At 43.6% G+C, this 25,366-nt stretch overlaps 1 protein-coding gene across 2 annotated transcripts in view; it reads right to left on the bottom strand.

The window, feature by feature from the left end:
- Positions 1–4,105: 4,105 nt before the first annotated feature.
- The window catches only part of gabrb2a (gamma-aminobutyric acid type A receptor subunit beta2a), a 31,134-nt gene continuing 9,873 nt past the window's right edge, over positions 4,106–25,366 (bottom strand). The window contains exons 4-10 of one of the 2 annotated variants that reach the window (XM_079268193.1): positions 23,354–23,574; positions 13,146–13,228; positions 9,974–10,111; positions 9,565–9,717; positions 7,715–7,959; positions 7,008–7,148; positions 4,106–5,885 (exon numbers count right to left, since the gene is read on the bottom strand). In XM_079268193.1, coding sequence (XP_079124319.1) covers positions 5,529–5,885; positions 7,008–7,148; positions 7,715–7,959; positions 9,565–9,717; positions 9,974–10,111; positions 13,146–13,228; positions 23,354–23,574 — 1,338 coding nt within the window. In that variant the 3' untranslated portion in view covers positions 4,106–5,528. The remainder of the gene's footprint in view (positions 5,886–7,007; positions 7,149–7,714; positions 7,960–9,564; positions 9,718–9,973; positions 10,112–13,145; positions 13,229–23,353; positions 23,575–25,366) is intronic. The other variant, XM_079268192.1, reaches the window with a different exon arrangement.

The following is a 25,366-nucleotide window of genomic DNA, read 5'->3' as shown; positions in this document are numbered from 1 at the left end:
CACACACACACACACACACACACACACACACACACACACACACACACACACACACACACACACACACACACACACACACACACACACACACACACACACACACACACACACACACACACACACACACACACACACACACAGAAGATACAGGACTTTCCCTGAGCTGAGGCTGCACTTCCCAACAATGGGAAATTTGAAAGCAAGCAAATGCTGGTGAATGACAAAGCCTTCCAGAGATTGAGTGTGTGAGGATTCATCATTGGAGTGGCCTCCAGTCTCACATCACATCCAGAGCAGTGAACGGTTTTGAAACGACTGCGTTCATCCTCATTTGTGAATTATTCATCCTTCACCAGTCATTCAAAAATAGATAACCGCTAACCTTACTGTCTTTGCTGACGCAACACCCAGATGAGGATTTCGTCAAATGTGCACAATGTGATGGTGAGAGATATATATTGTTGTGAGGCTCTTCAAAAGAGGAATAATCTCCCACACATTTTCCATTTCAAGTCAAAAATTCTCACGGGATGCTGAAATGCAGAGGAGGTAAAACACACACAATCACGCAGATCTACACACTCTCACAGACATCAACATGCTGGTTGATGAGAATCATTAGGCACCACGAGTGTTTCCACTCGCTACATCATGCATGAACCGCACCACTACCGGTACACCGTTTCTATCGTCAGGACATTTGACATTTGGTCTTTGAGTCAGTTACCTGCTGTAGACGAAGCACGGCATGTTGTTGAGCTTCCTGTCCGACTGGTACCTCCTGAAGTCCTCCCAGGCGTCCTTCAGGGCCGCCAGAGACAGGATGACACAGACGGGGATCAGAGCTACCTCTGGCTGAAAGGCGTTCACTACAGGGACAAAGTTCAGAATAGCCAGGCCCACAAAGTAGATGTTAGCCGGACGGTGAAACTGCTCAAAGAGGTTCATGGGGATGAAGAGGAGCAGGGTGTATTTGGTGGTCTTGATGGCGTTGTCAGGGAAGTCATCTTCTCAATACTTACAGCTCCTTCAAGGTAAAAGTACTCTCTACAGGCCCATCCTCTCCTTGAATGGGTCTGTGAGTGAGTGTGTGTGTGTGTGTGTGTGTGTGTGTGTGTGTGTGTGTGTGTGTGTGTGTGTGTGTGTGTGTGTGTGTGAGGCACTAACACCAGGTTGAAACAAATGACAGCACGCCTAGTCCTCCTCTGAGTCCGCCCTTCACACTGACAGGTGTGTTTGTATTCCTTGCACTGGAGCTGTTTAAGTCTCACATAGAGGGGAAATAAAGTGACCAATTACAGTCAGACATTTAGCAGAAGGTGCTCCAGGGCCTCAGCTGAATTTAACTTTGCTGTCAATACTTTCATTTCAGTAGAAACCAGTTGTCAAGTCTTTAAAGTCATCCACACGGCAGCATTATGATTCAGTGACCTGCATAGTAAAGTAGTCTTTATTGCGATTAATACTTGAAAATGAAACACAAAAAAACTAATAAAAACCAGAATAGGGTATGCACAGCTGACAATCTAATATTCACAGAGCAGAACATTGGTGCAGTGGGTCATAAGGAGATTTGAACTGACAACACAACACCAAGCAGAGCGCAACGAATGCTGGAGCCAAACATATATGAAGAGTCTGCAGAGTGTGAATGAACATAGCAGAGGGAACTTAAACACCCCATTCAGGAGTATACAGACGGAGAATACTGTCCATGGTGTGTTTAATGACGCTGAAATACTCTTTATTGCTCTTAATAAGACTGAAGATAAGAATTAGAGTCTTTATTGGTGCATGTAAGATAATTCTATGTTCACTTTCCCCTCGTCCACTGAGAGGTCAGAGGTCAGTGTACAAAGCGTGAAAGATTTCTTGCCAATAAAAGACACTTTAGCAAAATGTTGTTGATGGGTCAAAGTTTGCAGGATAGGGTGAATGAATCGTTTTACATGTATGTGTGCGAGACTCTGACGTATAACGGACTACAACAAAGTATCTTCTTGCACAGTTGGCATGCATGTAGGATGCCTGCCACTTCCTCATGTTGACATATGTTGTCTTTTCCAGAGCAGGTTCCAGAACCTGTTTAATCAGGCCAAATTACCACTGGGTCACTCATTTATTGTACTTGAATTTAAATTTCAGACACAGTTACAGCCATCGTAATGAAACTTTATGTACCTGGTTAAATATTTGATACACAGCATATAGAGGCGGTGTTGGAAAATTGCCTCCAAATGGAGATAGATGAGCTTTTATCGTCTTTTTTTAACGGGTGCCATGTACGACCTTGCAGGTGATTTACTATCAATCAAAGAATTTAAATGGCTTCCTGTTTTGCCCTTGAACAGCTGACACAGGCGGGTTCATCTCTGCTGGGTATAGCTCAGCATGTTTTTCCATCCGATTCGTTTATAGCAGGGTGAGCGGCGTGCCAGGCTCACCCTCTCACCCATCCCAGTCAGCTCTGGCTGGGCTCGGCTTGGCTGGCACGCCCAGTGCACAGTGGCGCAGCTGTCAGTCCACACTGCACACACAGACACACACAGGAACAAAACACACTCTTGGAAACAAAACACACACACACCACAGAGCAGAGGTCTGTGCATTCCTAATTACTCCAGTGACATGGAAACACTATGAAGTAGAAAGCATCTGCCTTGTCCCCCCCTCTCTTACATGTCAACACTAATGCCCTTTTTGAAAAGAGGAAAAGAGAGAGCACGAGAGAGAGAGAGCGAGAGAGAGACAGAGAGAGAGAGAGAGAGAGAGAGAGAGAGAGGGCCAATTTAACACAAACCATCTGTCTACTGTAGTGAGATAATACATCTGTTATAGTCAGGGGTACAGTATTGTAGAGCTGATTTTTACCAGTGCATGGAGGAACCTGGAACAAGGTTACATGTCGCATTACATCCGTTTTTACACCATTTTATCTTTTTACGTAGTTTTGCACTGTTTTTACACCCAGAAGCATCACACACACACACACGAACATGCGCGCACACACACAAGCCATGTGGGTCTCTTCTGTTGTCTCAAAAACAAATTGCAGCTATAAAATCCTGATTCTCTTTGTTTAAAGCGGGACTGAAACATTTAACAATCTCAAACTCCTCATTTCCTGATTTTATCCCTAATTCTGATTCATAATGTTCATCATATATTTCCTCAGTTAAAACATCCTCCCTCTGTTTGTCTCTCATTGTGTTCTTCTGGTCCTATCAAGTTCAAAATTAAACATTAGCTGTGTATTAGGCCACGCTACAACAAAATCTTTTTAAATATTAAATATTCAGTGTTTTGCACCATCAACAATTCAATAGCATCCATTTAAGGGCTGTAACAGTGGTCAGGACAAGGAGAAAGAGCGGTGCAGAGTGCAGCGGGTTTGCTGAATGAGGGGAGGATGCAGGGAGAAGTCGAGGCATGGATGGACGACTCTTTTTGCCCTTTTATTTTCTTTCTCTTCCTGTCTTTTTTGTTGATGTTGTAGTAGCAGGCGCTCTGGCCCCTGCAGCCAGCGGGCCACAGTTGAGTCCACAGAGTGCCTCCACATCTATGGCTCTCTGCGTTAATGTCCCCTGAGGCTGCCGCTCGGCCCTGCTCAGACCCCAGCCGAGCCCATCTCAGCCGAGACCACCACCGTGGCCTCTCGCTCCGACTCCTCTGCCTCTCCAATCATTATGCAGCCAACAGTCCCCAGCTGCAGCCCTCACATCTCTCTTTTCACCCCTACATGTTCTGCTCTGGCTTGCCACTCTGAGTGTATGAGCACTCGCTCATTCAGACACTCAAATCAGCCGAGAGCCCGACAGTCAGTCATCATGAGCCGCACATTCACCCAGGATACATAAAACCGCCAGCCGTGCACTCTGTTATTGAAGTGATAGACTGAATTGAGTTTTAATTGAATTTAGATACATCTTCATAATTGCTGACAATCATTACACAAGATATTTACAGTCATTATGAAATATTACAATTGGAATTTACAGAAACTTTGTACAAAATATGCCTGACTTCAATGCCTGGATAGTGGGGTCCTTGTTGAGTCATCTCTGGAGAACAAAACGTTGACCCAAAAGTCACTGGTGTCTGGAAGTGCTTTAGTTTCAGCAAGTAGATGCTTTTAGAGTAAAAAGAACGTAAAGAGAGAAAAGTCCAAAAAGTACAGAGTCAGCAAAGTTGTGAATTGTGTTTTTCTTTTTCCTCAGTTAAATTGCGCTTTTCTTTTTTTTGACTGAATGGAACATTTGATCTGTAATTTAACTGCAAAAACAACAACAGAGACCCATTTAAATATAATAAATCCATAATATTTACACAATAATGTGAGTATTGATTTATAAAAATGAATCATCTCTTTTTCTTTAAATATGATTTATGTTTATCTACAGTTTTTCAGAACAGAAACCTAATCACAATGAAACGCATCATACTTCTATCATTCAAATCTACTGATAATGATGATTGTGGATTGCCATATTTATGCAGCAACTCTGGTTGCAACGAAACTCAGCTCATCTATCGGCAAAGTTCTTACACCAGCTTAAGTCGCGTCAAAGACATTCTCCGCCTCTGAAGCTCCTCACGCGATGGCAGATAGTACGGAGGAGTCAAATGTTCCCTTTAAAAAAATAACACGTGGTGAAATGGACTTGATTCTGTCAGCACAGCAAAAGCAAAACAAAAACTTGGCCAAAAGCGTCAGAGTCCCACAGTCCCGCTTCTTCACTGGATGACAACTGAGGAAGCTTCTTCTGTTCGGCATTGGCACATTAAAGCCCCACAGGGATGTCCAGAGAGAAGAGCGCCCCCTGCTGTTCACCTGTTGTCATCCAGCGATGCTCAAACCATCCACCCAGGTGGGCCATCCTAAGCCAAAGCTGCAAAATAGTAACTGACAGACTAACTTCAACGAGTGAAACTAAAATACTTTGCGCTCCATCGTCATCATGACTGAGATGCAAATGAAATCAAACATAAGCATGCTTTAAAGGATGTTTTTGATATACAGTAATTATAGGAAAATAGACTATCAAGGATGACTCCTTTAAAATCATTTATAAAGCTTTCCTGGATGCAGACAGCTTGGCTACGAAGTAAATAGATACTAAACAAAACAAATCCTTAAAGTATATGCAAACACAAGCATAAATATTTGATCCACAGAGAGTAAGCTACGAATGACAAATATTAGTGATATATTGAAATTCTGGAACAGGCACCATTTCTGTCTTTTTAAAATTCGCTCTTCTTTTTCGAGTGTTTGTCAGTCGTTTAAAGGTGTTTCCCAAATCCTAAAAGAGTCACTGCTGACTGAAGTGTTGGGTGCTGCTGCAGTCCATCCAAAAGTCTTTGCTTCCTCTTCGCTTTTTCTGAAATGAACCAGCTAAAAAAAGTTGGTGCACTGTTTATCTCTCATTCTCTCTCTCTCTCTCTCTCATCTCTCTCTCATGATTTCTTCCATCTACTCTAACCCCCCCCCCCCTTCTTTGCAAGCTGGCCACTGGACGCCGCCGGGTTTAATGGACGTAGTAGAGCCAGTAGACGACGTTGAAGAAGGTGAAGACGGTGGGGAAGATCATCCTGGACCACTTATCAATAGAGTTCACGTCGGACAGGTCTGGGATATTCACCTTGAGCTGGGAAGCCCGTCTCCGTAGGCGCGACTTCTTCTGGGCGTGGCGCTCCAAGGCGCTGTGGCCATAGTTCTGGCGAGCCATGGCTGCCCTGCGGTACTGCAGCGTCGAGCTATCATAGGCCAGCATGGTGTTGCGGGGGTCTCCGGGTGCTCCCAGGCCCCGTGACAGATCCCCGCCACCACCCATCTCATTCTTCATCTCCAGGGTGCTGAACAGGATGTTGTCGTCGGGAGTCATCTGTGTGAGGGTGTAAGAACAGGTGGAGCCATGAGAGGTTACTGCCTAGGGGAAATCTAAAAGTGTTTATCAGGTTCAGACTGAGACTAGTAAAATTATGAATAGCAACGATGATCATTCAGTCATTCACTGTGTAAAAAAATACTGATGAGGTGCTAGAATGGGGAATGCAAATGAGTCAAAACTTGTGTTACTTACAGGGAAGACACATTTTAAGCACTATAAATCATAATTACTATTATTGATCATCTGTCAATCAATATCTGAGTGATAATACGACCACACGACGATGAGATAACGTTCCTGGAAGAGCACAACGCACTCCACAAACTAATTATCATGGAGAAATCTTCATTGTCATCTCAGAATTTCAACCAGTGGTTAAAATTCTGTCGATTCACAAGACAAACTGAATAACAACAGAGAAAGCAAAGGAAAAAAATGTGACAGGAGAAGGTTGAGAGAAATAGTAAGGACTTTGCAATGATGGAGGAGAGGCTGAACAGGTTTGGGGGCAAGTCAGTTGTGTGAGGTGAATTCGGATCAACATTTCTTCATCCATAGCCTGACTTCTGAGGAAAAACATCCCTATAATCCAATGCTGTCCCGCTGTAAATGGAGCTTGTTGTATTTTGTTGTATTTGTGTAACTCACTTTGGAAGCAAAGCCACTTATCTGGCACTATTCATCAAACTGCAAATTATCTCTTTCTCTTGTATGACCATCCGTATTTTTCAATTGCTTCACTTAGCCTTAAGAGAGTTATCAATTTCCTTTGAGATTGTACAGTGTTTGTATCTGAATGATATTATCTAAAGAGAAGCTACTGATGTTTTCTTCTCTCTTGCCATATTTGTCATTTCCCATCAATTTTGATGTACAGCCTAGGTTAAGATTACATTAATGCCTGCAGAAATCAAACTGCTTCGCCATGTTTGTCAGGAAAATGCATGAAGAGCAAACCAAGAGAGGGAAAAAACACAATGGTGGGAGTGATGATCAAAGTTGCCTTAAAAATCTATAGAAATCAAAGAAATGCACAAAAACTACAGCATTTTCCTCTGATCTGGATTGATTCAGATTGATGACATTGTTAGTTTTGACTTTCAAAACCTCCAGTACCTTATTTCTTTGCTCGCCTAGTCCTAATGCGCCATCGTCCACAAAGATGGGATCCCACATCGAGTCATATGCGTCAATTTCCCTCTGTTTCATTCTGGCATACAGAGCATCATCTCTCTGAACTACATTTCCCACCAGCCACTGCAAGCATACAAAATCAGCACTGTTACTTAGGGGAAAGCATAGCTTGCCACACTCAGAAGGAAAGGGTGTTTTATTTGTTGATGTTGCTGTTGTTCCTGCTAACTTTAGCAGCTGCATAATATCTAAAGAGAAGGCTTTGGCACCACAGCCAGTGATTCTTCCAAGGCGCCTTGCCCTTTGAGAGACACAGACATATGGAGATAAGGTATAAGCCAATCATTGCTTCTTCTGCATTCACTCTTTCAGATCCTAGTATGAGTAATAAAGTTGATACACAAAGCTAAACCAGTGAGAAATGGAGAGCTAGAGTAGGAGTAAAGAGTGCTGGTAAAGGACATCAAGCATTGATCACAGCATCACATAGACCTTGAGAGGAGAAGAACTCATTTGCTCCCACAGAAACAAATACACACACACACACACACACACACACACACACACACACACACACACACACACACACACACACACACACACACACACACACACACACACACACACACACACACACACACTAACTGACAGCACAGAGACCTCTAGAGGAGGTTTGGCTGCACATGTACCTTGTTGGGGTCGGGTCTCAGCTTCTCGTTATTGGCCGTGGCTGCTTTCTCAGCCGCCTTCTTCTGCCGCTGGGGCCCCTGGCCGAAGAAGATGTAGTTGACGAAGGCGTACTCCAGCAGGGCCAGGAAGACAAACACAAAGCAGCCCATCAGGTACATGTCAATAGCCTTCACGTACGGGATCTTCGGGAGCGTCTCTCGCAAGTGGGTGTTGATGGTGGTCATGGTCAGCACCGTAGTAATCCCTGGATACCACAGGTCACACGGTTAGAAAGAAAGTGAAGTATTTAGACGCTGAAAGACATTTTTTTTATCATTATCTGTACAGTAAAAGACAAAAAAGGTTGTTAATTTTAGATTGAAGGTTACATTTTTAACCATTTTTAGCAGCATGGCTCTAGGAATGTCAATGTCTATCCATTGGTTCAGGCTGAAATATATCAACAACTACTGGATGGATTAGGATGACATTTCGTGCAGACATTCCTGGTCCCCAGAGGATGAATCATGCATACTTTGGTGAACCCCTTACTTTTCCTCTAGCGCCGCCTGCAGGTTGACATTTTCGAGTGTTGGTTGGATGGCCATGAAATTTAGTACAAACATTCATGAGCCACTCAGGATGAATCATATTCATTTTGGTGATTCATACATTTTTTATCTCGTACCATCATCAGGCCAGGATTTTAATTTGTCCAACACATTATGACCAAATACCTGGAAAACTAGTGACATTCCCATCAGCCTCAAATGTACTGTTCATTATTCAATAAACTATCGAGTGTATCGACAGACAGGCCTGAAATAATGGCCTGAAATAATGTGAACCCATATGGATAAAAAGATCCCTCGAAACCTCCCGAGACTGAAATTGTGTGTGTGTGTGTGTGCGTTTAACAAGGTTTGAATCCAATCATGTATTCAAATGGACACGGAACAAACTGCAGGCTATATAAAAGCACGTTGTAAATATCTGCTATTAGTCACAGCACAATTCACCTGTTTTCTTTTGACATACACGCACTGTGTTTGATACATTAGTCATCTGCATGCACAATCTGCATTTGGTCAGATTCACACGTATCATAAATAACCCAGCAGTGTCGCTGCAGCACGGAGCCTCATCTCTCATTGGCTGTGCTCACCCGCTGCACGTTCTCAGGACGCTGAGCGGAGACAGATCTTTAAATCACGTTACCCTCTGAATGCACCGTCTGGGGCTCCAACCCGCACGTGTCCCCCTCCAGAAAACAAATGGTGTACGACAATAACGACACACATGAAGCTCAAAGCCATTTCCTCTGCCTCTCCGACCTGTCGTGCCCACGTTTAACACTAAAGGGAGCTTTGATTTCAGTATCAGTGCTACTCTGACATTTGTGTAAAAACAGTAAAATGTGTAAGATGCATTTATGCAAACGTTGCCACTTTTCGTTTTGGCTGAAATTTAGCTGCGATCTGGCTCTGGTTAGCTGGGATCTTCGACCAATGAGAGGCTCCGATAGACAGACAGGCAGAGAGAAAGATGGCACGCTTCAAGGTCGAGCTGCAGCGCATCTCGCTCTGTATGAGTCATGCATATAGTCATCTCTGAACAACAGACATTTAGCCAGGCAGCCTATCATACACTGCTATCACTCACATGCTTAGAGCTAATGAGGAAAAAAGTAAATGCTGGGAAAAGAAAGAGTCAAAACAGAGATCAGGCAGACACAATAATGTATAGATCGAAAACAAGTCTAAATGTAAGAGGCTCAATGTGTGTTAAATGGCTGTATTTATGCTCTGTTATCATTTAGCTGTGGGTTATTTCCCAGGGTCACTGTCCAGCGGCGGCAAGGTGCTCCTACCCAGGGCCACTCTGGCAGCCGAGGCGTCGTAGTTGATCCAGAAGGAGACCCAGGAGAGGATGGTAATCAGGATGGAAGGCATGTATGTCTGCAGGATGAAGTAACCAATGTTCCTCTTCAGTTTGAAGCTGAGGGACAGGCGGGGGTAGGAACCTGAAGGAGGCACAGGGAGAGAGGAAGTGGGATGGAAATAGATTTTCCTCAATGGCGCTCACTAAAAACTATATTGTCTTTGACACCAGGGAGCCTGCTGCATCCATATTTTGTGTGCATGTGGATTTTAATCTTTAAAATATAACTATGGAACATTTTTTAATTTTCCGGAAATGTCCTTTTTCCTAATGATCAGTGCAAAGACAACCTGCTGCTACAAAGTCAAGAACCAAAGACAAAGTTGACTGTTGTGTACCTGTGGAGAAGACCACATTCTTAGAGGTGAGTTTATAGTCAACAATATCGAACTGTGGCAGCTCTATTCTGTCGACCCCGGACACGGCGCCTTCTCCACCTCGCCAGTAAAACTCAATATCATCTGTGGTGTAGCCATCTGCAGAGGAGAAACCAACGAGAAACATTAACATCGCCCAAAAATGGTCTATAATGCGTCCTAATGTAGTGTGGAGGTGTCAAACGTCTTTTAGTTTACCAACATTTTCTAGAGCAGAAGTTCCAAACCCGAGAGTCGGTCACAAAGTACATTTGAGGGGTCACAAGATGATTCACATTTGGGCTGCGTTAAACTATCGTTTATTTTCAGTACACTATGAATACCGATAGGACTTTTTAACTGATCAAAGAACACATTTAGCACAACATTTATTTTTTTGTTTGTCAGGGATAAACTATATGTATGTTAACACAAAAAGCTTTCTTAGTGGTGTGTTCAAGTGCTCGTTGGAAGCTCCAGAAAATCCCCTTGCTTGATCATCAGCCACCAAACAAAAATCATATTAATGCAAATGTTTTGTCTTGTTTGTGTTTTCTATCTTTGATCTTCCAACAGCATAGCTAAGTAATGCAAAAATGTGCAACAAACTCTCAAAGATTGTATGTTGTAGCTTCCTTAATCACACCAACACGTCCTCCACAAGGGCATCATCAATAAAAACAAGTGACAAATAAATGTTGCTACATATTCACTGTGATGGATTACCATCTCCAGCAGGTGTGTTTTCATAACACACAACTTGAATCAATGATTGTAACTGCAAGGTAGGTCAATCATTTCATAAATGTTTGCATTCTAGAGAATGACCCTTAAAAACAACATTGTACTTTTTTAAAAATTGACGTATTGTGAGTCACTTAAAGGCAAAAATCTTTGAAACATATCTGCTGTTGATAGCAGAGAAAAATAATCAACTTCAACATCAAAAAGCATATAGAAGACAAAAGAGCAATGTTGGGAGCAAAACGTCTCGCATTGGCAACTCGTGTGTTATTTAAAAGCTACATAACACAGAAGAAATTTGGAGCTTGATGTGTTTGTTGCACATGGATACAAACCGTTGCATTCGGGGGAATCGAGTGTTGCAGACCGTCTGTGACATGAACAGTGACGCAGGCAAACAGGGAGCAGCCATCTCTCTTCTACTTTGTCTGCCTCACACTCAAAATAGAGGGAGTGACCTATTCAGATGTGATGAATAATTAAACTGCAAGGCTTTGCTCTTTAAAAAATGAACACCAGCCATTGTTAAACATACTATTTACAACAGTGTATTTCCTTCTCTGACATATCAAAGTGTCTGCTGTTCAGGTTACCATTATTATATTGCCAACAAATCCCATGAAAAAAACAAAACCAACAATGTTTTTTTTCCTTCTCTTTCCAAATTCTGACTTATCCCGACTGTGGCACTCAGCTTCCTATTCAGGAACAACAGGTCACAGATATATATAAAAATCTAATTCTGTATTAGCTGCAGATTAAACCAAATTTGGGGCTCTAGCAGGACGGTGTATGTGTGATTGACTCAAAATAAACTTGTGTGTGTGTGTGTGTGTGTGGGTTTTGATCTTTTCATGGGATTTGTTGAAAATAAGAAAAATATATATTATTGCCAGCCTCATTCGTTAATTGTTGCTTCGGTGAAAAGAAACACTGAACACACTGTGGTGCGGCTGTGAGGCATAATGTGGCAGATGTTGAAAATCTACATCAGCAGATACACTAAGCTCTCCCTCCACACCTGCATTATCATCATCCCAGCCTTGTGCAACCCCACATCCCCCCAATTAGGGCCGAGTCCACCATACTGCGGTTTTGATGTGCAGCTCAGTTCAGTTCTGATCAGCCGTGACTGGCTGCCATCGGGAGGGTGTCGAGGAGTTTGGGAAAGGGAGGTTTTGGCACGAGGAATGTCGTAAGGGAGCATTTTGTATATGCGCTACAACAGCTCTTTAGTGTTGGAGAGTTAGAAATCAATTATTCCTCAGTGCAGTCCAGCACGTGAGACCAACGGTCTGAGCCACAGCAGTGAGCTGCTGAGGATCTGGGAATTTAAGACTTGTGTCTGTTAAAAATGCATCAAGTTTATCAAGGGAAGTGAGAGTTCTCTGGGCTCATTAGTCTGAATAAAATAGCATGCTCTGGCATGAAGCGATTCCAACGTTAAAACCATTGCCAGTTAATCCATATGAGAGCAGATACTGCCTGGTGATCAAACTGGAGCTGTGCGGATGTGTGTGTGTGTGTGTGTGTGTGTGTGTGTGTGTGTGTGTGTGTGTGTGTGTGTGTGTGTGCGCGCTCGTGCCCGTGTGTGTGTGTGTGTCCATTTTGTGTTGGGCTGCCTGAGAGAGGAGGAGGAGGAAAAAAAGAGAGCATGAGTGATGGAGAAAGAGATAAAAAGGCTGGGAGAAGAAAAAAAAGGCGAGGATGAGAGTGTGCATAAAAGGAGATGAGAAACGGAAAGAAAGAGTGATGAAGAGAGAGATGGCGAGCATAATGGGAGAGGAGCAGCGAGAGGCGGTTCTGAGCCGAGCTGGTTTTGTGCTGCTTAACGCTGCTGGCAATAGCGTGATCAAACCCGGAAAGACTGAGCCCTACACCACATCCCAGCCCCAGAATCCTTTTCTCCAGGGACCCAGATAAAACACGCAGAGGACCTTGTCTTTCCCTCTCATGTCCCTCTACACTCCCTCCCTCCCTTGACTCGAGAACGCCTGATCACGTACAATTACAAACTCCATGTGAAATGAGCTCTTTGTACTGTACAAACATGGAGGCAGTTTCGGGAGGAAGCTACACATAACATCCATTATCAGCACACCCCTGAAACACTGGACCTAATCAGGCTCCTCCACGCCTTAGGAAGCCACTGCAGTTGGAGTTGAATTAATTAGGCTGGATGTTATCAGTCAGTGAGCCATTAGTGATGTTCCTCTTCTTGATGCCTATCTCTTGATATCTCATCAGCCTTTCTCAGCATTTTACATGCAGTCTTATCAGCCTTCGTTCTACCTTGCTGCCACCAAGCCCGGCAGACCAGATTTCAGCGCTGCATGTGTACGTGGGATCTGTTTAATTCTACGTCTACGTGTGGGTGTGAGAGCTGGTTGTCAGGGACAACAGTACTTACAGCTTTCGATCTCCAGGGTGCAGTTTTGCTCATCGAGAGGGTAGCGCCGCAGGTCCATCATACAGGCTGCGGTTGTTGTGATCCTACACACAGAGTGGGATAGAACATGTGGGATTCGTCAAAGAGCCGGCTGAGGCAGCCCAGTTAATTTCATTTGACCTTCAAAGGCAGAAATCCTTATAACCGAGGAGCACCCGATACGGAACCGTTGCTCCAAAAACAACCGGTTCAAATGGAAGATTTAATCAAATGGGTGAATCAAGATCAACTCACAATCAAATGCTGTTTGCCAAGTCTGAGAAAGTCATCCGAACAGAAGTTTGTTGAAATACAAATATACTAAATAAAATGATCGGCCATAGCTTTTCTATAAGAAACCTGCTGCTGATCCCTGCACACAACGCTTTTAAAGCCTGCATGTTGTAACTCCTCTCACCCTGGTGCTGGCCCACAAACCAACACAAATCCAGGTTTATTGTTGGTTTGATGCCCTTTGACCTTTTTTTCCTAGTATTTCATTTGCAGTTTTGTATGTTTTATGTTTGTCTAGATGTTAGATTTTGTATACAAAGGGTGTCGGTGCAAAAAAAAGAGTAAACTGCTCTCATTGGACCACCCAGTATGCATATATGCTCAATTGATTTACAGAGTGAAACATTTTTCCTCTACAGACATCCAGGGATCCTGGACTGTGACATGACATTAGCGTTAGCTTGAGAGTTTGCAGCATTTCTACAGCTCTTTAATGCTAAAAACGAATTATATGCAGGTTTTGAGTATGCAGTGTGTTCATACTGGAAAAGTGGCAAAAATAAGTGAACCAAAAAATCACTGCTGTTGTACACTGTCGTCCCAGAATGCAATGCAAAGAGAAAATGGACTATCTAATCAGATCTTTTGACTTTCATTGTGGAAATGTATTGTCTTCCATTGGTGCACATCATTCCCTGTACATATACTTCTTTATAGTGAAATGAGAACATACTATATAAAAGTCGTACTGAATGTAGTATGTAACTGGGACACAACACTGATTTTACTTTTAAGTATATAAAACAAGCAGAGGGTTCAACCTCTGGCCTCACAATCCTGTAATAAAGACTCGCTGAGTGCCAGCCGGCCGCATCCGACAGGTTCACTCAGAGCGACGTACTTCCTGTTTCACACACGACAAGTTGGCCAGAGCTGAGACGGGCTGGCACCCGGCAGCGCCAAACCCCCGAGGCTGTCTGAGAGAGACTGGACACACAATTCAACGCTAGGGACTAAATCTAGCATCCTAGACTAGACTAGTAGTGTAGCCAGGAGGTTATACATTCAGTCGTAAGCGTGTGCTTGTGTGCATCTCTATGTCTGTCCCCAGCTAATCTCACATACTACTGGACACATCAACTGAATATGTTTATATATATATCATTTTTTTAAATATTCTCCATTTATTTTAAAGAAAATTGATGTATACATTTCCTGGGGGGGAAAAATTTAAATACTTTATCATATTGTTGCAAAACTCATAACATCCAAATTTGCCCCAACTCAGTGCTGCTAATTGAGTTTTCTCTCATACATGAGTTAAATAGCCGATCCTACAAGTTTTGTTTCCGGTTCACAAATTCTTCTTCTGCGGATTACAGCCTCGGGTACAGTGCCAACTTCTGACCAAACTACACTGCAGCAGAGTTTATTCACTCCAAATCATATGATGGAAACTAATTCACATTTCTGTTTTTGCAACATTTCAAAAGTTCGCTTAAAACATGCTTTACAATTGAATGGAAACATGTCTAATGACTGCTGACTCCTCACTATACTCTTAAGGTCTCATAGCTCTGAAACAGCCGAGCCGATCACAGTTGAAGTGATAATGAGAGCTCAGGAAAAGGGAAAGCTTGACTTTATGCTTTGATGGTTCGGAGTGTCACGACAAACATATAACCACAAACGTGCACCCAAACACAGATGGGATAAGAATTTTCATCAGATAGTCACGAATAGAAATACAAATGAAAGCCATTGATTTGATGAAACTATTAATATGATGAGGGCCGACTCTATTTTTCACAATAATTCTAATAGATATGATAAGTCCTGATATATGGGGAAACTTTTTCATCAATAGAACAGGAAGATATCTGCTTTATCCAGTAAATAAAACAGTTTATCATATTGTTGCAAAACTCATATTTAACATCCAATATTGCCATAACTCAATGCTGCTACTTGAGTTTTAGCATTGAGCACAATACACACAAAGATATTCAAGGGATGCCGGTTGTGATGTAAAAATCTCTGACGCTACACAAATTTATATTGTCTGAAGGTATATATCATCATGTCGCCGAACCCGACTTGGTGAGATGGAGGGTTTGTTTGATGTATAAACAGAAAATAAACTAAATATGTTTTCATCTTAAAAGGGGAGGTGCCCACTTTTGAGTCGGTGTAAAAAACTACACATTTTAGAAACGTTTCAAAACTCTTCCCTGTTTAGCATAAGCATAAACTAGAATAAACTGTTGTGCCATGGAGCGAAGTGAAGCTGTAGCAGTAAAAACTAAATCACAATATCTTTCCTCTCTTAACTTCATCACAACTACAAACTTATCTTGAAGAGTGCTTTGTCTTTAATAATTAAGAGCAGAAGTTTATTTGAAATCTGTCTACATAAGACTTGGAGCTCCCCTGGGCCCAGCCTGGCAAGTTTAGGATTTCATTTTTTGAGATGCAGAGACGCACAGTCTTTCTCTCTCACACACTCGGGCTCTCTGTCTCGCTCTCTCTCTGCCTCCTTTTTCTTGCTCTCTGGGCTCTTATGTAAGAGCCAGTTAGCAGGGCCATGGTGCACTGGGGGATTAACACAGGAGTCTTATATCTGTCCTAGTTTTACCCCTTTTATGGCCACAACTTACTGGGATGGTGTGCTCACCAGCCAGCCAGGCATCACTCACCATCACCACCACTAAATCATCACGGTGGCAGAGGAAGCACAGGGGAAAAGCGGAAATGAGGCCAAAATGGCAGGGGTAAAAATAACAGCCTATTTATAGCCCACCTACATCATCAGCAGGAGTCTCGAAGCTTTTTTGTCTGAGACTCTGCATCACTGATCAAGAGCTGCTTCTGCATCCCCCGGCCAAGCTAGCATGTCCAATATCCACAATAACAATTAATAAGCAGCTAATAACAAAGGAGGAGGAATGACGAATGAGGATTTCTCTGCAGGATTCCCTCCCTGTCTTCGCCTCTCCTCCTCCTCGTCATCGCCGCTGCAGCGAGTCTGCCGTGGACCTCTGTAGCAGCAGCAGCTGCAGCAGCAGCAGCGCTCATGAAGCACTGGCTTGTTTGCTCTTCATCAACATCACGTCCCTCTCTCTCATCCCAACCTGCCGGAGGAGAGGCCACGCTCTAACAGATCACGCAGATTCAAACACGCTACATTTGCTCTGCGTCGGAGCTAATAGGACATGGAGCTCTAAAAAAAGGCTGCTTCTTTTCCGTCTGTCCATGTTCCATCACAGTTCAGCCAGTGTGTGTGTGTGTGTGTGTGTGTGTGTGTGTGTGTGTGTGTGTGTGTGTGTGTGTGTGTGTGTGTGTGTGTGTGTGTGTGTGTGTGTGTGTGTGTGTGTGTGTGGACCTCCCCCTAAGGCAGCCTGTGCACCTTTATTCCAAATGACCTTGTTTCCGGACATAACATAACCACCACAAATTCCCAGACAGAATCTAATTTCGAGGGAGCATCATAGCAGAGGCCGAATGCAGAGAGATTTTTGCAAGCAGGTTACAAACCTGCGTACCTTTAATTAAACTGACATATTATTACATGGACATTGTAATGAAGGTAGAAGTTGAATTGAGATGGAGAAGCTTCCTCCATTTTGGATAGAAAGCCTGTGTTGAGCTGAGGAAACATGGCATGCAGGATTGTCTCTCTCTGCACAGGCACTGTTGCCAAATTTGAAAATAAAATGTCTGCAGTGGCAACAAAAAGAGTCCAGCGTGTGCCAAAGCATGCCAATTCAAAGGAGAGGTTTCTTAATTTCTAAAGTACAGGCACATCTGAACACATACAACATATAAACCATCCTCTCTGATCAATAGTTTGAGAGACAGATGGATAAGCCCATATTGATGGTATTGACAGAAGAAAAGGCTTATTTAAATCCCTCTCTTCCACCACTCAGCAGCTTCCTCCTCCTGGCCATGCGATGTCATCGATTGAGCTGCAGAGTGGAACACTGCTCGCCCAGACAAAAGAGGACGCCAGTCTCCATAGCACAAGGATATGTCCTCTCACAAAAGGAGTTACAATATTCAGAGACAGGGAGAGACAGAGAGAGAGAGAGAGAGAGAGAGAGAGAGAGAGCGAGAGAGAGGAGGGAGGGAGAGGGGAAGACAGGAAAGGGAGGGAGAATCCTAATAACTTCTCCATTTTGAATGAAGTCTGACCTTCATGTCTCTTTCTTTCTCTCTGGCTCTCCCTTTTTTCTCAATCAATCACCGTGAATTCCGAGTGACATGCATCAGGAGTCGTGCACCGAATGTCTTTCCTTCTTTCCTGCATAAAATTAAAGGCTAAGTGGAGGTTTGTGGGTTTTTTTTCTTGTTTTGTGTGTGCGTGTGTGTGCGTGTGCGTGTGTGTGTGTTTCTTTTCTCGCAGCCTGGGCGGTATCTATGTTGTTGGCTGAGCCTTTTCAGGGGCTGGGTAATTAGATCAGACTGCCTCTGTGAACTGAGTGAACTGAGCTCTAAAGTGACAGTTGGGAGCACTGTTGTAATTTTCTGCTCCTCCTGGTAATTGAAGACCAGGATTTGGCAGGATTGGGATGCATATATCCAGGGAATAAGGAGTAAACCACACACTCACCCTTCCTCTTCAGCATGCACCCAACAACAATAACACTCGCCCACTCGCACACAGACAGCCACCCACCCACAGACACAGATCCTACACAGACAAAAACATCGAATGCTTCCTGCAAACGAAATAACACTCTAATCTATTGGTCTGTTCCCCAGGTGCGGCGTAAGCTAATTCCAGTTAGTTTGCATAAATCCACGTTTGCCTTTGAGGCCAATAATATGTTTACTTTCACTGCTTATTATGCAATAATTTAGTGAGACAACATCGCATCTTATAGCGTGACATATTTACGAGAGTTTGAGGTTTGAAAGGAAGCAAACTAACAATGAAATAATGCTGGAGACTTGATAATGTATTTGTGTTTGTACATTCTTAATAGATAGTTTGATTGGCTGGGTTTTGGGGTGCACAGGGTGTTGATATCGTGTAGGTTTGGACAAGAATATAGAAGTCCTTCTTCAGTATTTCCTGTATTTGACAGCACGTATGAAAGTCTAGGTCATGGCTATATGCTACAAAGCATAGCCACTCTTTTACAGAAGAAATGGTAAAGATCCTCGAGGTCGACGCATCCTGACTCCAGTATGGGTAAAGTTTCAAAAACACCATGCAGCTCCTACATTTCCCATGATGCAACTGGATGCCATCTTTTCATTAGACCTTCCGTGCTGGATAAAAGTGCACAAGTGGATCTTTAATACAGAGATATCGTAATGCTTCAATTTGAAGTACATGGATAAATGGACAAATGGATTTTAAACTGACCGTCAGCGGTGGAAAGTCACATTTACTCTCGTACTCTATGTACTTCTTTACAATTTTCAAGTACTTCTACTCTACTTGAGTACTTCTATTTTGTGCTACTTTTCACTCCACCACCTTTCAGAGAGAAATATCCACCACAATGTATTTCACAGCAGTATTCACTATCGTCACTTTACAAATGACAACATTTCAAATCAAACAAACACAGGAACGTGATGCAATTTAATACAGTATGTAAACTGGATTACTGAGAGCGACACTGACCAAACACATCAATAAAAGGTTGCATACAGGTGTATGCATCAGCAATAACGATTCAATTATGGAATCTATAAAAACAAACAAGGTTGGAACACGATGACGTGTACTTTTTGTGGACATTTTACTGTTAATGCAGGACTTCTAGTTGTAACAGAGTATTTTTTCATTGTGGCATTTCTACTTTTACTTAACGAAACGATCTAATTATTTCTTCCACCTTTACACTCATGATATGGAGCGATATGAATTCATAACCGAACAGATAACGACACAGACGGGACGTGTTTTCACGTACAACGTGTTTTCCCAGTCGAGGACTCTGAGTCTGCTCTCAGTCAGCCATCCACACGCACTAAAGCCGTGCTGTTGTAACCAGCCGGCCCGTCTCTGCAGGTATGTGTCAGCGTGCTCACAGCGCAAAGGCATCTGGCCGGGCTGACTCTGACAGAAGCTTGTGTCTGGACTTGCTAGCATCAAATAAAACCTGGACCAAACCCACTGTTGGGCTCTGGCCTATGGCTTAAACATGTGCTGTGGACAAAGAGAATCGGGCCTTCACTGTTTCAAGCACAGGTCTCATCCTGACTTGTAGTTTGATGAGAACAAGCCTCCTCTGGGTGAAATTTCACACTCAGGTGTGAATTCCCCCTCCCCCCCAAAAAAACCATGGTAACCGCTGCAGTCTCATTGGCCGAAGGCCAGGAGACCCCAGGACCCCTGTGGTTCAGCCGATGTTCTATAAAACTGTTTTTAGTTCACACTTCTAAGCTTTCCCCCTTCGACCTCGGTTGAGTTAGGAGGCACACAACCGCTCTCTTCGCCCGGACCCCCCCCCCCCGTCCAGGCCACAGAGAATCCAGCTTTTCCCCCTTCGACCTCGGTTGAGTTAGGAGGCACACAACCGCTCTCTTCGCCCGGACCCCCCCCCCCCCGTCCAGGCCACAGAGAATCCAGCTTTTTCCAACTCTCCCTCCGGGGTAACAGGAGGCACACAAGGCTCTTCGCTCGGACACCCCCGTCCAGGCCACAGAAGAACCAGCTTTTTCCCTTCGACCTCCGTCGAACAGGGAGCACACCGCGCTCTCTTCGCCCGGACCCCCCCCCTGTCCAGGCCACAGAGAATCCAGCTTTCCCCCTTCGACCTCGGTTGAGTTAGGAAGCACACCACGCTCTCTTCGCTCGGACACCCCCCGTCCAGGCCACAGAAGAACCAACTTTCCCCGCCAGCGCAACGCTGGCCACGAGGAAGCAACGGCCCTTCAACCCTACTCAAACCCTGACAAGCCGTTTCGCTGGATGAAACAGCCCGCGATAACGAATCTGCTTCAGCGATCAGTTCAGCGCTTTTTGCTCCTTTTTCTTTTGGTGCACACATTCCGGCGAAGGAAAGACGACAACGCCTCCCTCCTTCAACGACGATTCCCGGTAAGACGCACGGACCACGCCGTCAGCCGAAATTAGATCACCCTCCCTGCCGCGAGGACAGATCACGTCTGCGTTTGCTCCAGAGCGAGCTGCGCCACGACAGACCGAAACAGCGCCAGCTCAACGCCGCGCTGAGAAGCACCCCCCCCCCTTCCTCTCGAAGAAAAAGGACAACTTTGCTCAAGAACCCTTCAACGTTGCAACGAAGCATCTACAAGTAAGATTCTTGGCATTTGGGCATAGCTTAGCTTAAATTAACTTAAGTTTAAGTCAGGCCATTCATTTATATGTTGATATTCCCGTGTTTTTGTGTGTTTAAATTACTGTCGCGTGATATTGAGGTATTACGCAATCATTACGGCGCAGAGAAGCGCCGCTGTATTTGTGTATCAACTATGACTGTTTGCTTGGGATTTATTTGATTTCTTTTCATTCATTGTCTTCCACTCCGTGTGGAAGTTCTCTTTTCATTAACTCGACTCGGTGAGTGAGCTGAGGTGCGTGGTTTATCACGGCATAAGTTACCGGCAGTTCAAAGACGACAGCGGTATATTTATGCATGATAGAACCAGCAATCAGGCTCCCTACCACATCGCACGCCGAAGCGTGATTCACTTCGAGTTCTTGCTCCCTTTTTCTCTTTCCTCCTTTCACGAAACACACACACACACAGCTCCTAGTTCTACCCCTGGGGAACCTCGTTCAAACGAGCCTCACATCACGTGCTGCCCAGGCACACGTGAATTACATACAGCAGCCTAACTGCCATTTTGGTCCGCGTCACTCGACTCCGCCATCTTTGTAGTTTTTAGCTGTAGTTCTTAAGGCCCCTCCCCTTTGGCCAGCGTCACTCGACGCCGCCATCTTTGTAGTCTTTAGCGTAGCTGTAAGACTCCTTCCTGTTCACCCACAGACCCACACACACACATACACATACACACACAGACATACACCCTCATCCATTTTATTCATTCTTTAGTTTAGGCATATAAAATTGTATGATAACGTTTGTTGGTTGCAATATTAATTGATTTGATCATTTATTATTTTGATTCAATAAACTCTGTTATACTTTCAGGAGCAGTCGTCTGTGATTACTTGTGCATATGTATTTGATAAGACTGTATGTAGTAGCCTGTGCTCGAACTTAAAAACCTTCACTGTCACCGAATGTATAGTCATACGCAGACTATCGACATTATGAGTGACTACTAATTATGAGACTTAGTTTTATCGTTTGGTTATTGGTCCCTGTTCGCAGGGTGGTGCCCCGTTTATATTAATAATCATTAATAATTGTTACATACATCAATAATTCTATTGATGTCAAGAATTCAGTTTCTTAAATGCTGATAACCCAAACACGCTCCTTTAGATCCCAACACCACGAACCAAAAAACGGAGAAGCCGGGAGGCACCGGCACTGACAAGGACAACGTATCTGAGGTAACAACCACATCTCTCTGCTGCACGCACACCCTCACATTCACAACAAACCTTTTTCTAGCCTCCATTGCTTTGAGACTGTGAGGCAAAAATATGTGCTTCGGTTCATATAATTGCGTCAGAGAGTTGTAAATTATATTCCTTGACTGTTGAAACAAAATGTAGCAATGAATAATCTGGTGCAGTGCAGATACTTACATTTTTTAAGCAGTATTTGCGCAAGAAGTGCATGTCTGTCCAGAGAGAGAATGACTGAATGCTGCAACATCTTGAATTAGCAACAATAATCTCATCTTTTAAACACGGATACTAATCTGAGATCATTCACGCGCACACACACATACACACATACTTACACACACACATACACCTACACACACACACACACACACACACACACACACATATGAAGAGGAGGCGACAGATCAGAGCAGGCAGCAACACAGTGATGGACGGGCTGTGCTAGCTTGTGAAGTCAAATACGCAGCATCAGTACAAATACAGATTCAGTGTTTGTATTGAACTACTACATTATTGATTATGAGTTATCAATTATGGATGTGAGTCTCCTCAGAGGCATCACAGTCCAACACCACAAAGAGACATCTTGTAGATGGGTTGAACCCTCCTGCACAATCAGACTCAGTTCGGCTGTTTGGAACACCCTGCTTTATTATTGATCACAACCGATCAATTATTGATATTGATGATCATCGGGGGATGTGGAAGGATAAAATATGGACGCATATTGCTCGTCCTATACACAGTCGTTAAAGAGCGATTCGGCTTTATTACAATTTAGGTCTTATTTTCACAGTTGTGGCCGCACGTTCTAAAACACTGAAGTGCTGAGATCTGGAAATATGGTGACAATCCAACAAAAAATGATTATCAGACAGTTTAACCAACTTATCTAAACCACTGGTGACCACATGGAAACCACACAGTCACAGTCTCAGATGTCTATGTGCTATAACTGATTCCAATTTCAATTGTTTGAATGGTGTTAAAAATCACAAAGAGGTCAAATTATCCAGTATTTCAGGATAATGTCAGCAAGAAAAAAGTCAGAAAAACTTAGTTTTTTTGTCTGTCTATACAAATTGCTTATTGTTCATTTAAATACAATTTTCAGTTTGCCACTGCATGTTATTCATTAAACTGTGGGACTTTTCACTGTAACGACACTGTCATTTCAACCTCCTGTTGTATTACATTTTTCTCTTTTTAAAGAGTTTGTGTAGAATATTATGAATACCTAAAACCATAAATGTTAAGAACCAAGTTGAGCAGGAAAGTGAACAGCCACAATAGTTTCATGTCAATGTTAGAGTTCATTAAAAAGGCTCAGTCAGACACACTGCATATAATACAATCACTTCATTACGCATTCGTGATCAATCCACTAATAGTCATGACACGATAAGAAGGGCAGTTGTAAAAGGCTTACCTGAGTCCATAAAGCACCGTGCCGTCAGGGTGGAGACGAATCATCCTGTTCTTCACGGTGACGCCGTGAACGAAGGACTTCTTGTCGTTGAGGAAGTAGGTGTCGGGGACCCACAGCGAATCCGCCACTCGGTTATCCAGAGTCAGGTTGTACGCAATCTCAGAGTAGGACAGCCGCTTGTCCCGCCATGCTTGCTGGAAGTACATCGTCAAGGTGTAGTCCTGGAGGACAGAGGGGGGGAGTCCATTTAATGAAGCCAGTGCAGCGCTTCAACGACAAGCTCACGGTGAGAATCAATAACGCTGACGTTAATTCCACTACGGAGCCAGAAAACACTTTCAACTGAATGTACTGGCTAAATCTTTCAGGTGGTACCCGATTGTGTTTCGTTTCCACAAACACCTCAACTGGAGAACATGTCAAGCACCAACAGCATGTCACGCCACGCTCACAGCTGAACACGACTCCAAACATATGTCACAGCGCGTTGTACTGCATCGTGAGAAGGCCAGCCAAAAGGTCGGTGGGGGTCTGAAAGGTCACGGCCTGTACTAGGGGCCATGGCGGCCGGGGCCGGGGGGTTAATATTCAACTATCCTCACTTAACCGGAGGGAAACTTTCTCAGCTGGCTGACTATTGTCTCAGGCATCTGCTTAGACTTGAAACCAATGACGCCACTTCCTGGTTTACAGAGACAATACTACAACTACTCAGCCTTACGCAAATGGGGGTTCATCCTGGTCGGTTTTGCTTCTAATTCTGTATAATAAACGCCCAAACTACTGAGATTTAGGTGAGTTGTCCATATTGGAAAAGCGGCATTTGTACTGTACAGTTTGTTTTGTATCTCCTCCTCCTCTCTCTCTCTTTTCTCTGCTTCTCACTCTTAAAAAAGACTTACACCCACACAGCCACAGTAAAACACAGCACTGCAGTTGGATTTGCTCTGTTGCAGTGTATTGCAGTGCAATCGATGAGTAGGAAAACAAATTAAAAAATACGGTCCGTGAAACGAGGCCCTTGAGCTTTTACTCCAGGCAGCCATCATCATTGCTTATCGCCGTGTTTCTAAGCCTTTTTTTTCTATCATCACACATTGGTGTGACACTGCAAAGCCACTTTTGCTCCTAAACTCTTATCGTTCACTGTATGCAGTGTGCGCGACCAAAGCACTGCGTAAAAAGGGCATCTAAAAATACACGAGCTGCTGCCATGTTGATCTTTTCAGGAGTGAAAAGTCAAGCGAGGACGGCTGCATCCTTATCCTGTTTTACAAGAGTTCCCACTGAACCCTCCTCTCACACTCGCTCCCTCGCTGTCTCATTATCAGCCTGTCGATCGGATATCTCTATCACCTTTGGGGTGGTTAGCTGCTGCCTGCAGCCTCAGTGTACATCACCCACTGAGGCAGCATCGCCCGCAATACCGCCCTGTCTTCTTGACTACCATCCTTCGCCATGTTGATGAAGGAACACAGAAACATAAGCAGAATCCTCCGAGAGGAAGAAGTTAATAGCAGAAGCTAAACCTCTCTCTGACTAAATTAGAAAACTGAAGCTAATAATGTTAACTGGAGCCCTGTGGTAACAATCCAAGCAACATGAAGCAGAGATCATTCATTAATATGGAGTCACAGACTCTCAGAAACAAGCTTTCTGTTGTTTCTTTGCTCCACACTGTTTTTTTTATACAACTGGAGTGAAATGTAATTTGACATTTTGTTGGATATAAGGGAGCGAGAGTGCGTCACACACTTTTGCATTCATAGCTCTTAATTATTACATAAATAGGATTCATTCATTATCATAATTTGGGGCGCAGCTAGTGATTACTGTCTTTAATCTTTGAGTCTTTAAGATCCCAGAAAACTGGGAAATGTCTTTCTTAATTATTCAACAAAGGTTTATCAAAATAGCATGTTTTGTCCAACCAACAATTCAAAATCCCCAAATAGTCCAATCACAATGACATAAAACACAAACAAACAACAAACCCTCACAACTGAAAAGCTG

Source organism: Melanostigma gelatinosum (genome assembly GCF_949748355.1).
Source record: "Melanostigma gelatinosum genome assembly, chromosome: 5".
NCBI classification, from domain to species: domain Eukaryota; kingdom Metazoa; phylum Chordata; class Actinopteri; order Perciformes; family Zoarcidae; genus Melanostigma; species Melanostigma gelatinosum.
Note: the sequence above shows the minus strand (reverse complement) of the source record. Positions and strands in the feature narration are given on the sequence as shown.